The 13,872-nt window shown below is 39.8% G+C and overlaps 1 protein-coding gene across 1 annotated transcript in view; it reads right to left on the reverse strand.

Moving 5' to 3' along the window:
• Window positions 1-327: 327 nt before the first annotated feature.
• The window catches only part of RET (ret proto-oncogene), a 59,906-nt gene continuing 46,361 nt past the window's right edge, over window positions 328-13,872 (reverse strand). Inside the window, exons 14-20 of the mRNA XM_065408208.1 lie at window positions 13,623-13,837; window positions 13,379-13,501; window positions 10,390-10,460; window positions 7,493-7,630; window positions 4,463-4,562; window positions 2,602-2,689; window positions 328-594 (exon numbers count right to left, since the gene is read on the reverse strand). Of these exons, the coding sequence (XP_065264280.1) occupies window positions 437-594; window positions 2,602-2,689; window positions 4,463-4,562; window positions 7,493-7,630; window positions 10,390-10,460; window positions 13,379-13,501; window positions 13,623-13,837 (893 nt within the window). The 3' untranslated portion in view covers window positions 328-436. The remainder of the gene's footprint in view (window positions 595-2,601; window positions 2,690-4,462; window positions 4,563-7,492; window positions 7,631-10,389; window positions 10,461-13,378; window positions 13,502-13,622; window positions 13,838-13,872) is intronic.

Raw genomic sequence — 13,872 nt, forward strand, 5'->3', positions numbered from 1 at the left:
GGTTTGTGCTTCATGCTTAGATCAAGTGGCCTTTTGTTAATAACCAGAAAAGTAGCAGTTCAAGTACAACAACATTTTCCCACCCAAGAAAGCTGTAATGTAGGACAGCTGACCTAAAAAATTGTAAGCATGAAGTGCACAGCCATTTGCAATAAACAGTTACCAAATTGGACTATGTGCAGAATGGTGGACTAAAAAATAAGTACTGGAACTACAACTTTTATCCAGTTTGATATGTTTCCTGAAAGGGGAAATAATCAATTATAGTCTTGATCATGTGTAAAACCACTTGAGAAACTACCAAAAAAGAGTTTGCCATTTGAGAAATTAATGTTAGTTTAACCTGTTTTAATTGTACAAAGAATAAGCCAATGGACTTTCCATTCTTTGCATGTTTGCTCCCCTCATGGGTCCATTACCTTTCACAAAGAAATTTTTAACTATCAAACTTGTCCATAAATTTTGCCGCTGAGGGTGAAACCATCCAGTTAGCATATACACTATCATTTGCATATCTTGAAAACACAGAGTTAGTGCCATCGAATCTTGTGAGTGGAACGGGGCTCTCCTCAGGCCAGTTCGGGTATGACATGCCTAAAAATGAAAACAGATAATTTTTTCTGCACTGAAGAACCATAACTTCATGTGCAGACAGTAAGGCCCTTGGCAAAACTCCGTTCAATACTTTAAGCCAGACCATTGTTTTTTGTCCCCAATCAATTGATATAAACTGTGTTTCAAAGCCCCAAAGCACAAATTCTGCTGAAGGCAAACACCCTGAACAAATAAAGTGCTGTCTTGATAAAAAAAAAAAGTGTGTATATCATATAATCCAATAAAAGTTGTTAATTTTTCTTCTGGTAGCCTCCAACTTTTCACAATTTTATAGCTTCATGACAATGTAATTACAAATTGCTTTGCCAGAGAATTTATTGCAACTGGAAGTTCTTGTTGTACATACAATGCTCCAAGCAGTAATAAGCCCATTTAAGGCAGGACCCAATGTCCATTCTAGTCAATGAAAGTATTTCCATTGACATCAATGGGTGTCTTTCCATTGGCTTCAATAGGTTTAGGATGAGACTCATATCACCATCATGATCTCCCAGTAGTACAATGGGCTGCAAGGTTCTGAGCACTCTGACTCTGATCCAGCTATATATTTAAATACAGGTTTAAAGTTAAGCATATAAGTAGTCCTATTGACATCAGTGTGCTACTCATAAATGTAAATTTAAGGTCATGCTTACGTATTTTGCTGGACTGGGCCCAGAGTGCTCAGCATCTTGCAGATCCAGCACTATATGCAAAAATATACCAAGGCCAGCATTTTCAAAAATAGAAGCCTAATTTTGTTGCCTATTTTGGCACTTAAATACGTGCTGAGATTTTCAAAAGCATTCAGCAATGGGAACTTCAGTGGGAACTGTTGGATGCTTAAGCCCTTTTGAAAATCTGACCACTTATTTAAAATTCCAAATATGTATTTAGGAACCTAACCTTGGGCACCTAGTTTTAAAAATCATGTCTGGGGAGCAGAGGGGGGAAAAAAAAGACTCAAAGATATTTTCTAATTACAAATACACAGAGTAATGGAAAAGCTTCAGCTTTTAAAAAAGTTTTACTGCTTGAAGAATGAAAAAAATATGATCTTTGAAGTTAGAAAACAGCCAAAAACATGTAGAATATTTAATCAGAAAACAAAATATAGGAGTTTTGGCAAGAACCATTTTTACTGTCCATCTCACCACCACAATATGAAAGCACATGTTCCCTTTCAAAACACTTGCTACATCATTCAATCAGGGCTTAGTGCTGACATTTGCATGATAAACCAAAGGATGTGAAAACAGTCGAAAGTATTTTTATAGTGGCCATCACCAAATCAATTTCCAAAAGACTGTGTAGCTACACTCAGTCTCCCCTGTCATCTGTAAATTGTAACCTGATCCCAACCCATGTCATGTTAAGCAGAAATTTCTGCACAAGGACTTAAAACATGTGAGCAGCAGCTGAGATTAAGGAATCCGTGTGGATAAACATAAAACTGTAACAAATTGGGCCTCACTATTCAACTGAGCCCCCCAAAAATGTTTAGCAAATGTTTTTTTTAAATCCCTGTTACTTAAATTAGAGATATAGAATCTAATATATTTCCCAACTCCACCCCCCAACACAAAAGACTATTTTAATTGGATATTCAGTTCTTAGCCTTTTAAAATTTCCCCTGAGAGTACTTCCCTGATCTATTTATTTCTCTTTATCATATGATATATAGATATAGATATATATGGTGATTTTACTTATTTTCACATCCTTTTAAAATCTTTTTTTAAACACAGCTGCAAGACGCCTAAAGTATGATCCTGATGCAAAGTTTGACATTTACAAATAAAAAAAGCTTTCCAAGCAAATTTTGATTGGTTTCATTCACACAAGAAACACTCTAATGGGGTTACAGAGTCTGAAGATAGTGCAGAAGAAAAAAAAACACTTTTTGTGTGTGTTGCTAGAATCTAGTAAATGCATGTGAAATTCTACCATAGAGTTTGTTTTCAATCCATGTGGAGGGGAGGGTTCGAGGGAGGGGAGCATTATTACAGTCCACGAGTGGTGTCTCCTCTTCTGAGAGCCCGTCATCATAAAGTAAGGAGTCAGAGGGTGTGGAAGCTGCAAGATCTAAGTAGTCCTACCAAATAAATAAAATGCTAGGTTACAATAAGCAACAAAGTCATTCCTCAGTTATAGTTGCTAACACATTTCTGGGTTCCCTAGACTGGGCAACTGCAAACTCAAAGTGGGCCCTTCTATATAGAATACCAACTGCTTAATCTCCTGTTTTCTGCAAGAGTAGTGTCCTCGGCAATGCACTTGTTTGCAGAAACACTAGACATGCTTCGACAGAAACATGCTCAGTTAGTGCTTCTCCTGTTGAACGCTGCTTGCCAACGAGTTAACTCAAAAATCACACTGATAGATAGGCTTTAATTTCAGCTTTCCTCTAAGCCTAAAATTCAATGGGAGGACAGGGTGCTTAACAATGCCTGGAAGGTGCTCTCACCATTTTGCAGCATTTGGCCCATAGTTCTGTTCAGGATGCTGGTTGTTTTGTTTTTAACTAGGATAACCATTTCAGACAACATTGCCCAGTTCAGTGTTACTGTCCAGTCACTGGATTATCCCAGATATTCTGTCTGTCATACAAAGCAGACACAACTTTTTGGGTTGGAAATTTACTTTTAGTTCAACACATTGCTCTTGTAATAGCCTTTTGGAACCTCAAAACAAAAAACTTTGCTCTTACTTTGCATTTCACCACCATTGATTTAACTTTGATTTTTAAATTTTCCTATAGAGCATAATGGCTCCCTTCTGTTCACTTCTTAATCTGTGCCCAGCAACACATGCCCAAGCCCAGAATGGGTTAGTTCATTTGTTCTCCCTCTGCTGGATTTGTAACAGAGGAACAATATTATAGGTCTTACCTAGAGAGTAACTATTGTTGGAGATTTCTAATGTTTTTGTAAAACAGGGATTTTATAAATATATACCGGTAAGCGCATACACACACTTATTTTTAGTCACCAGCCTCCACTTCTGTGTGCACACGTACACTTGTATGTGCTCATTCAACTGCACATGCCCTTTCCCAGCACACACAGACAACTGGATTTTTCCATGAAAAACTTCCATTTGCACTGATAGAATTTCCATGCCTAAGCCGTATCAAATAAGTGCACATACAAGTATTAATATTGGAAAATATCCATTTAGGTGGATGTATGCTTGCAGTGTGTACTAGGGACTCAATCCTGCAAGGTACTGATGGAGATACTCATGGGCTTTAAATTAAGCGCATGCATAGGTGTTCTCCTGGATCAGGACGACAGTGCTCAGCAGTGTGCAAGACCAAGTCCTAGATGAGGATGTGTAAAGGCTCCACACTGACAATGAGGTCCTTTGAATTCCCAAGAAAATCCCTTATCAGATTATGCATTTGAAAGTAGACAGATTTGGAACCAAATGGCTTTAATATTTTGTTGCTGTTATCACATCTTTAAGACATCCCACGTCAAAAATGACACAATACTTGCTTTGCAATATTTTAGGCATTTAATTTGAGGCTTTCTACTGCTTGATTATTGAGTAATGCAAATTAAAATTAACTCTGCAATAATAAATTTGTTACTAAGGAAACTAAGTGGTAAAATAATCAACCACACAACATTTCTAGGTCTGAAATCTTCAAAATCACCATACAAAAAAACCGATGGAACTGCTTTTGGAAAGCTTTCTGCCATCTGGAGGAAATAAGGTTTTTGGATGCCTTTAATCCTGATCAAAATAAGAACTTTTCTTATCAGAAACTTATTTCTCTGTGCTACAACCAAGCTCTTTGGATTGTAAACATTCCCTACTAGTTTTCATTAACTGTGCAAAACTCAGCTTGCAGCAGACTTACCCTACTCTTCACCATCATTTTCTCCAGTTCTTTGCTGATGTCAGCAAATGTTGGCCTCTTATCTGGTTCCTGTTTCCAGCATCGCAGCATCAAGTTATACCTATGAACCAAAGTAACACATAATAAGATCCTGCATTCACAAATGGTTTGGTTTTCCTTTCTGCTCAAATAAATCTACACTGTTGTGAATGCCACTCAAAGAAAGATCTCAATCTTTCCTTTTTCTTATTTATGTAGCTAAACAATTTCTCCATGGGACGAGGCCCTAATACTGCACTGAGAGTCACATGAGTGTACCTTTACTCCCAGGAGATGCTGCATGTAATTAAAGCCCCAGGCATGTGGATCTCTTTGCAAGATTGGTGTCCAAGAGTAAGTCTACACTACTACTGGGAGGTGGGATTCCCAGCGTGGGTAGACTCTCGCCCTCGCTCAGCTTGAACTCTTGTTCTAAAAAAGGCAGTGTGAATGCTGTGGCACTGGTGATGGCGTGGGCTAGCCCCTCAACCCCAAGCCTGCCTGACCCCAGTGCTGCAACCTCCACACTGCTATTTTTAGCATACTAGTTTGAGCTGAGGTATGGTGAGTGTCTACATACGCTGGTAATCAGACCTCCCAGCTGACCCCTTACACTTCTCTAACTCCTATGACTTTTGCTTTCCCGGACAGTCACCTAGAAGAAGAACCAAACAACCGGTACAGGGGAGTTGATAGTGACACCAATGTTTAGGCTGCCTAACGCTTCCCACCTGCAAGATTCTTGCAACCTTTCCTTTGAGAAACTTTCACATCTCCATTGTTTGCCTCGGGCCTTTGGTATTTGGCAGGGGAAAAGTCCTCTGGCTACAGAAGTGCTTTTCCTTTATGGTATGAAATTCCATTCAGCTTTTGCTGAGATATAAGCTTTCAAAATAATTTCCCTTCTCCTGCTCTCCTTCCTCAGGAAAGTGTTGGCAGCCTGCTAAAATAATAACTGAACACATGAATATTCTAAGGGCAGGCTCCACTGCCACCAAATCAGCAGCACCAGCACATTGTTCTGGGAATAGCTGGGAGCAGCCATAGTGGTGGGGAGGAGAAAAACCTAGACTGGGCTTCCCTCCTCTGGATCCAGCACCTGGACCTAGTGGCCCATTCTTCCCTCTGGGGACAACAAATAGGGCAGGAGCTCCCCCAACTCCCAGAAGGGAAGAGAAAGAAAGAATTGGGCCAGGCTGAGTTCTCCCATGCCACTCTTTCTGGACTCAGCAGCCCACCCAGATAATGTAGTTAGATCTATAGCTTAAATGACTTCTGCTGCAGTGCTGAAGGTTCAGGATTCAAACGCCGCTGGTGCTCAGCTGTTCATAAAAGAAAGTGGCTTTACCATTTTCCTTAAAAACAAACACAAACAAACAAAAAAACATTTTGAAATTATATTTAAAGAACCCTACGTTATAAGAATTCTGTTTAGGTTGCAAATTCAAGCACTTGAAAGTTAAAAAATGCCAGATTTATGATTGGCTGTACAACCTTAATTCACACCCTCCCCCTTGGGCATAGGCATTATGATACTATGTGATCATGTCATTAAAGACTGTCTCAAAAACACATGTGCATAGGCTGTCTGAATTAAGTTTGCACAGGCAACCATAAATCTGGCATTTCCTAACTTTTTAGTACTTGACTTTACAACCTAAATAAGATTCTTCTAATCTCACTTTTTTTGGATTTATTATATTAAAGATGGAGTGAACTGCTTCAAAAAAGTTTGCATACCTATAAAAAAAGGGGTAAAGTTATGCATTACCACCTCATTGCTAGACTGGATAATTTGGAGCATGCATAGAAAAATGGGTGTTAAGTAGTTCATCTTAATGCAGTCTTTAATGTCCTAAAATAAACATCTACCCAGGTTGTCCATCTGAGAGAGACAACAACAACGCCATCAACCCCCCCCCCCCCAACCCCTGCAAACTTACACAACATGAGTAACTCAAAAAAGTATAAACAATGGAACATAATTGGGGGTGGGGAAGGGGACATTTGAAGTGAATGCTTGAGGAAGGGAAGACGGGTGAAAATTTAAAATATTTAATTTTGCTGGGGGCAAGTCTGGACTTGAGATCTATGAATCTAAGTTCAACAGTGTCTCAGTGGTATCTCTATGTATGTGGTGCACAGAAAAATATGGCTGTACTATTTATGCTGCTTTTTCTCACCACACAAGTGGGCAAGGTCATTCAAAGACACCTGAAGGGATCTTGTTCTCCAAAATTCAAATGAGACAATGCAGTCTCATTTGAATATGTGAATATGGCTTAATAGAGGCTGATAAACATTTTTCAAGCTCTGTTTCATTTTCGGACACCATAGAATATCCAGGAAGATGAGATATTTCTCTCTCTCATTGAGATTTTCCTGGTTAATTGCCTTTTGTAAATAAGTCAGTTAATAACACATGAACTGTCTTACAGTCACAGATAAACTGAAATGACTCACTAAGTCACAAAATGTTTGTGTTATACAGGTATTGATTTCTGGGTCAAGGTATCTTCTCTTCAGGGTTCTGTGCACTACCAGGGAAGTCAGACAACTGACAAACCATTTGCAGGGAGTACATGGAGCACAGATATTAAAATAACCGCCTTATTTGCAGGAAAGTGGGTTCCTAGTATTTGGATGTGCTTCAACACATCTTGAAGAGATCAATCATCACTATGTTAGATGCATTTCTTCTCCCCACCCCCCTCCATGTTCCAAATATTCAACCTACACTTTTTCATTAGCCTGAGGAGTACTTTATCCAATTTTCAGCAAGTACTTTGGCAATAGCTGCGGGTGCTTGGGGACTGCATTTCTTTTAGTGCACATTTAACACAGATTGTCACCCCACCTTTCTGCCACTTTATGATGACAGAGTTCTTTACTTTTACTAGTTTGTTCTCAGACTTCTCTAAAAGTCATGCTGGAGATGGCTGTTATTTACACTGTTTCCTCCCTTTGTTCAAGGACATTTCTATTAATCCAAACAAAGCAAGAACTACTTACATTTCTTCACTGCAGTTTTCAGGTCTCTCCATTCTATAGCCAGTTTTCAGGAGGTTAAAGAGTCTTTCAGGAGCAATTCCAGGATAAGGGTTACCTCCCAGGGTTACAATCTCCCATAGCAGAACTCCAAATGACCAGCTGAAAAAGGAAGGAAGGAAGGAACCATTCACTTGAATTGCTAGGATTGAAGAGCTTAACATGGCCCCTATCCAGCAAATAGTACAGTAGCACTTAAAGGTTCCAAGATCAAGTTTCCATTATGCTAGGTGTTGTATGAATCCCTGCCCCCATCTATTACATTCTAAATAGACAAGACAGACCAAGGCGTCAACCACAAATCCATCCTTCTTTGCATGCACGTGTCTAATTTTACCTAAATGACCCCCTTTATTTTAATAGGCTTACTTGTGCTCGTTTAATGAATCAGGGCCTTAATTTTGTTCTTGGCCTAATACAGAAAGCAGCACTGGTCAATTCTATTTGGAAATTTGAAATGCACCAAAAAAATGGTGACATTTTGATTTTTTTTTTTTAAAGGGAAGAAAATTGAGTCAATTTTTCTATCCACTTTCTGACCATCTCTAGTAGAAAGGCCTTGACTCAAAGGGTTGGAAATAAGGGTATGTGTTACCCCCCCCCCCCAAAAAAAAGGTTCCTTTCCTGAGTGGAAGCCCTCTTTCAGAGGCTTGAGCAACCCAAAATCTAATCCAGACCCTCATTTCAAACCCCCCCAAGATTTCAGTTTTCACAATGCGGAGTGAAGGAAAGCAGGCAACAGTGTATTTTTTCACTTGGGTTGATGGGATGCCTCTGAGAACAAAGTTATGTACAAAGTGCAATAAACATTCACTTTTGCCATCTGACTTTTATGCGAGAGCTCCACCTTTAAAAAGAGACCTAGAGGAGTTAGGCCCCTAAAGTCCACTGAAAGTCAATGAAAGTCATGTGCCTAATTCCCTGAGGCTCCCTTGAAAATCCCACCTCAAAATTTTAGCAACAGAAACTGCTCTCCTCCTGACTAGGTTTCACTTGTCTCCTTGTAGTTCTTTTATTTTAAACAAGGGAAATGGCATTCCCAGGCCAGGACATATTAAGCTCCAAGATGACTATGCGCAGAAAAAAAAAAAAAAAAAAAGAACTGCTAGTCTCACACAGCCTTACATGAAACTTTCAAACAGCTTTTTCCTGCTGATATTGTGTAAGTTCATTTTTAACCGGTCTATATCTTCCTCAAAGCTCATGCATATTTATAACGTTCCATTGCATTTGATTAAGTCTTTCTATTCTTCCTCATGCCCTTTATTGAGCCAATTATTCTGTGCACCCTATCAGGTTATAATTTGACCTGTAAGTAATCCAGAAGAGTGTGTGGCATTGTGGGTTTTTATGTTTAAGATCCTTTGTTTAAGTGAATTTTTTGGAGGCTCTGTAAGAGGGTGTAGCATGTTGGTAATTTCTCAATTAGCTCCAGCTGTTTGTCAGATTTGTATGTTAGGATATTGTACCTTAGTTTTGTAATTATAAAAATTACTGGTAACTAAGTGTGTGGGGAGGGGGAAATATTTTCCATTGTACAGTCTTTGTGGATGAATAAAAATGTCATCAGAGAGATGGGGACAGGAAGACTGTGGGCACTAGTACAATGTGTGTCTAGGTTCCAGCATAAAAAGCAAAGGTTTTCGCAGCAGGGTTGGAAAAAAGAAATTATAGAAGCTGGCAACTTATACTACTGCTAGATCACTGCCAACTACTGACTATATACAAGGGTCTTAAAAGGAAGCAGCTGGAAAAAAAGAGAGAGAGAATTTATGAGGAAAATCCAGCATTCGGGAATGGATTTTAAGTATATTAATAGATGGTCACTAAAACCATAATTGCATCACCCCAAACAGCACTGAATATTTGTAGATTATATTTGTTAACAAATGTAAATTTTTAAAAATCAATTTTCAAATAAAGTAACCCTTTAATTCTTCAGTGTTACACTGTTGGAGTAATAGCCTGGAGCATGGGGTGTGTGTATAAGAGGCTGCAGGAGACTAAACCTCCCCAAATAAGGCTGGCAATGCAGGGGGGGGCAAATGCTGCAGATGTGATGCCGGTCACCTCCCTTGGAGGCGTACCGGCCCGCAGCCTTTCGAGCACTGGAAGAGAAGCTCCCTAGAAGGGGGAGGCCCACCAAGGCTCAGACTGGGGCCCCACCCACGCTCTGCCCTGAGGCCCTGCCTTCACCCAGCCTCTTCCCCTGAGGCCCCACCCATGCTCTACCCTGAGGCCTTGCCCTTGCTTGCCTATTCCCCCAAGGATCCCCTCGCCCGCCATTTGCTCCTCTCCTGCTGCTCTACCAGCCTGGGTGAGGAAGGAAGTAGTAATGTGAGAAAGGAAGTGGAAAACAAATCTGCCCATGCAATCACTCTCTAACAACAGGCACAGGTACTTGCATCATGTGGCTGCAACTTGGTTGTTCATTAAGAGTCTGATCCCGTTCCCACTGAAGTCATTTGGAGTTTTGTCATTGGCTTCAATGGGAGGTGACTCAGGCTCTAAATCATTAGTCTTTTTGCTGGGTCTGCCTACAAGAGTGGGTTCTGTGGTGTGCACACTAAAAACGGGGCTGAGACCATCAAATCTCATTCCACACAGGCCAATGAAGGGCAATCAGATTGCAACCTCCTACAGTCACTCATGATTTAGGTTTTAATTTAATGGGTCACCTACAATTTTAAAGTTCCATATTTATCCCACCATTACTGAGAGACTGAGTCATCTGGGCTCTCTGATTTTTGTTATCTTCCAACTTAGAAGCTGTGGCTATTAAATATGTTACCGTAGTTCTTTGTGAAACTCTATACAACAGACACATAAACTGCATAAGACACACCACAATTTAGACTTACACATCACTTTGTGTTGTATAGATATGATCAAATAGGGATTCTATTGCCATCCATTTAACAGGTATTCGACCCTAAGAGAAAAAACAGCAACACAATTACTAAGTTAGAAGGTTAAAATTAATGTTGGTGCATTTGCTTTCACAACAGTAAGATTTATACTGCACTGTGCCTCTCTGATATGCTTCAATCGAATGACTGAAGTGACATTTCATCAAATAAACAGGGAGCAGTACAGGTTAGGGGGGCACAGCTATAACCTCTCTTTAATCACCACTGAACTTTACCATTCATTCTAACCCAACCAATTTAGGAGGACCCAGTTTTGAAAGGACATGCATTCAATGAACAGTGATTTTCAGACATATTACATGGTCAACTCAGACCACTGAACCCTCCTATCACACTAAACCTATACTTGTCAACATGAATTGCTTGCCACCCATTAGATACACTTCCAGAGCCTAGTGGGAGTTGTGCAGGTGCAAAAGGAGATGGAGAATGAGGCTATAGGAGTAATATCCATCCCAAATGAAAGATGAATCGCAACTGAAAAACCTCAGGTTTTAGGACAGCTTTGGCTTCTGAACTCAAACTTCACTCGGGCAGTTATACTTGTTCAATGGCTGCTTAACAAGCTGTGCAAACTGCTGCTTTTCGGTCTGAAATTCACATGGGATCTACACCAGCTATTCGCAAAGATCGTGGCTGTGCAAAATGCCAACGTGATTTCTAGGATGCTTCATAACATCCACAAAAGCATTCTGGATTTGTATTTTCGTAAAATTTTCAGGCAATGCACATGAATTTGGAAATTTTTTCTAGATATATTTGAAAGATATTCCATTCTTTCTCCCATTCTTTCCTCCTGCTCTCTCTCTACCCAAGTTATTTTTGACAGCAAATAATTGTTTGTGTTGGAAAATTGAATATGCACTCGGAGATCCTATGGTGAGGAGGGCTATATCAGTATCTGTTAACTTTATGGGGAAAAATCTATGTATTAGAATAAATTGTTCTCAAATAATTTTTGCAGAGAAATAGGTACAAATAGATAGCATTCCTTCAGTGTAAAGCATACATAATAGAACGGAGTGGATATTGCACTGTCTTTCCTAATATACTATCTAGTTATATTTTTAATTGTCTTTGTCCATGGTCACTTTTGTATTTGCCTCCTGCAAACATCATGCAATTGAGCATTATTGGCTGGAATTGTAGTGGAAAACAAACGTCAAAAAGTCACAGTATTTATGGAAGCCAATATTTGAAATTCTCATGTGTGAGAATTCATGCTGGCAGCACTTTCACACTAACCCACACAGGGAACTGAAGCAGTATCACAGAAGATTGAATGGTCAACATAAAATGGTATTACTGAATTTCACAAACTGAGCTTGGATACTGGCCTCATTTACATGCAGAAGGCCCACTGATTTCAATAAAAGTTGCATGCATACAGGCTTATGGCAGAATTCGGCTCAGTGTGTTATGGCAATATCTGCTATGATAATAAATAACGACAAGTCTGAACTTGTTTCATAATCTTGAGGTTATCATAATAGTTCTTTTTAGGGAAAGCCGTGATATGACTAAACAATGAGAGGAGCTCTCCTAATACCACAGGAGAGGCTTTCCATCAAATTTCCTTTGCACAATCCTACAGATGAAATGTTACCATATGCTGAGTTCTGCCATGAGCACTGTGAGCAGACAGAACTATTTCTAAACAGCTGATAATAATTTACTGTGACAGGAAAAATATAATTGCTTTAAAGAATCCGAGGCATTCCAAACTGGCAGATGGGTATCTCTACCATCTATAGCAGAGATGGGCCCAAGCTCTGGCATTTGGATCTGGATTTTGAACCTTGTATATTTCAGAGCTGTTTGGAGCTGGGTTTTGGTTCAGATCATCATAGCTGTAGAAGAAGCATTCATGAAACTAGGATCTGGATTTAGATTCCAATTATGAAGTTTTCAGCCAGAACTAGTTCTGATTTAAATGATTGCCGGCTCTTTCTGCCTACTTTTTCTTCAATCCCTTGTTTTGTGAGCTTGGCAATTGTAAAAAGAGAGGGAGAGAGAGACTAATAGCTTTTTTGTATAAAGTAGCAAGATGAGGCCCTAGATTTTGTACCCTAAGTAACTTACAAACTAACAGCTATAAAAAAAATTACTACCTGAAAAATACTTGAAAGGAAATAGGATTATATTTGAATATATTTGTCTTTATTATTGATAGATCACACATTATTTTTAAGGCCCCTGTTCACACTACAGCTACAACACAACACAACACAACACAAAGACCGGAGAAATCGTGATTACAAGATGCATGGATACATGCTTTCCAAAAATAGTCCAGGGTTTTAACCCACTTACAAGGACACAGGTGGTCCTACTGTATCTATATTGTCACCATGTCCTGTGACTGGGTTGCAGATGTGGTGTTGATGGGGCATTACAGTAAAATACAAAGATCAGGGCCGGCTCCAGGCACCAGCTTACCAAGCAGGTGCTTGGGGCGGCCACTTCGGAGGGGGGCGGCACGTCCAGCTGTTCGGCGGCAATTCGGCGGACGGTCCCTCACTCCTGCTCGGAGCGAAGGACCTCCTGCTGAATTGCCGCCGCAGATCACGATCGCGGCTTTTTTTGTTTGTTTGTTTGTTTGTTTGTTTTTTTGTTTGGCTGCTTGGGGCGGCCAAAACCCTGGAGCCGGCCCTGACAAAGATTATTGCCCACAGGCAGAAGAAAGAGCGGACAGGAATTAATATTTTTTGCTGATGATATACCAGTAAATAGTGTAGTCTAGTTACTTATAATGGCCCAAATGATGAAGCTAATGGTTTTGTTTAATCTTTACTTTTTGTTACCTATTTCCTTATCAGAATTAGCTGTTGTCTTTATTTTCTGTGTTCAAGTGCTTCAGTGTAAACCCATTTCCTTGATTAAGCAAGGATTCCAGCCCTGGTTTTAACATGCACTGTACCTTGCTTCTCTTGACATAGGAATCCTCTTCATAAACATCTCGGGACAAGCCAAAATCAGAAATCTTCATTTTGCGTCCTTCTGCCACCAATACATTTCTGGCTGCTAAATCACGATGAACAAGCTTTTAAAAGAAACCAACAATCATGGTTATTATTCTTATGGGGTAAGATGCATGGAAAAACTTCCAGATATATTTATGCCTGTCACAGAGATATGTTCAACACACTGCTGTAGCACTATACCTTCATTTCTGCCAGGTACTGCATCCCCCGAGATATCTGCCATGCAAATGAGATCAGATCTCCCATTGTTAAGGCTCTCTCATCTGGGTTGTCCAAGTAGCTTGAATTTCTGTTGGCATCACTGCCCACATAGCTAGGTCCTACTTTCCGACTTTCCCTGAGAAAACTGCGCAAGGAACCATACTTCGCATATTCCACAATTAAATACAGAGGCCCTGAGGAAAAGAAAGAAAAATACAAATCAGTAAGG

This window comes from Emys orbicularis, chromosome 7, assembly GCF_028017835.1.
Source record: "Emys orbicularis isolate rEmyOrb1 chromosome 7, rEmyOrb1.hap1, whole genome shotgun sequence".
Taxonomy (NCBI): domain Eukaryota; kingdom Metazoa; phylum Chordata; order Testudines; family Emydidae; genus Emys; species Emys orbicularis.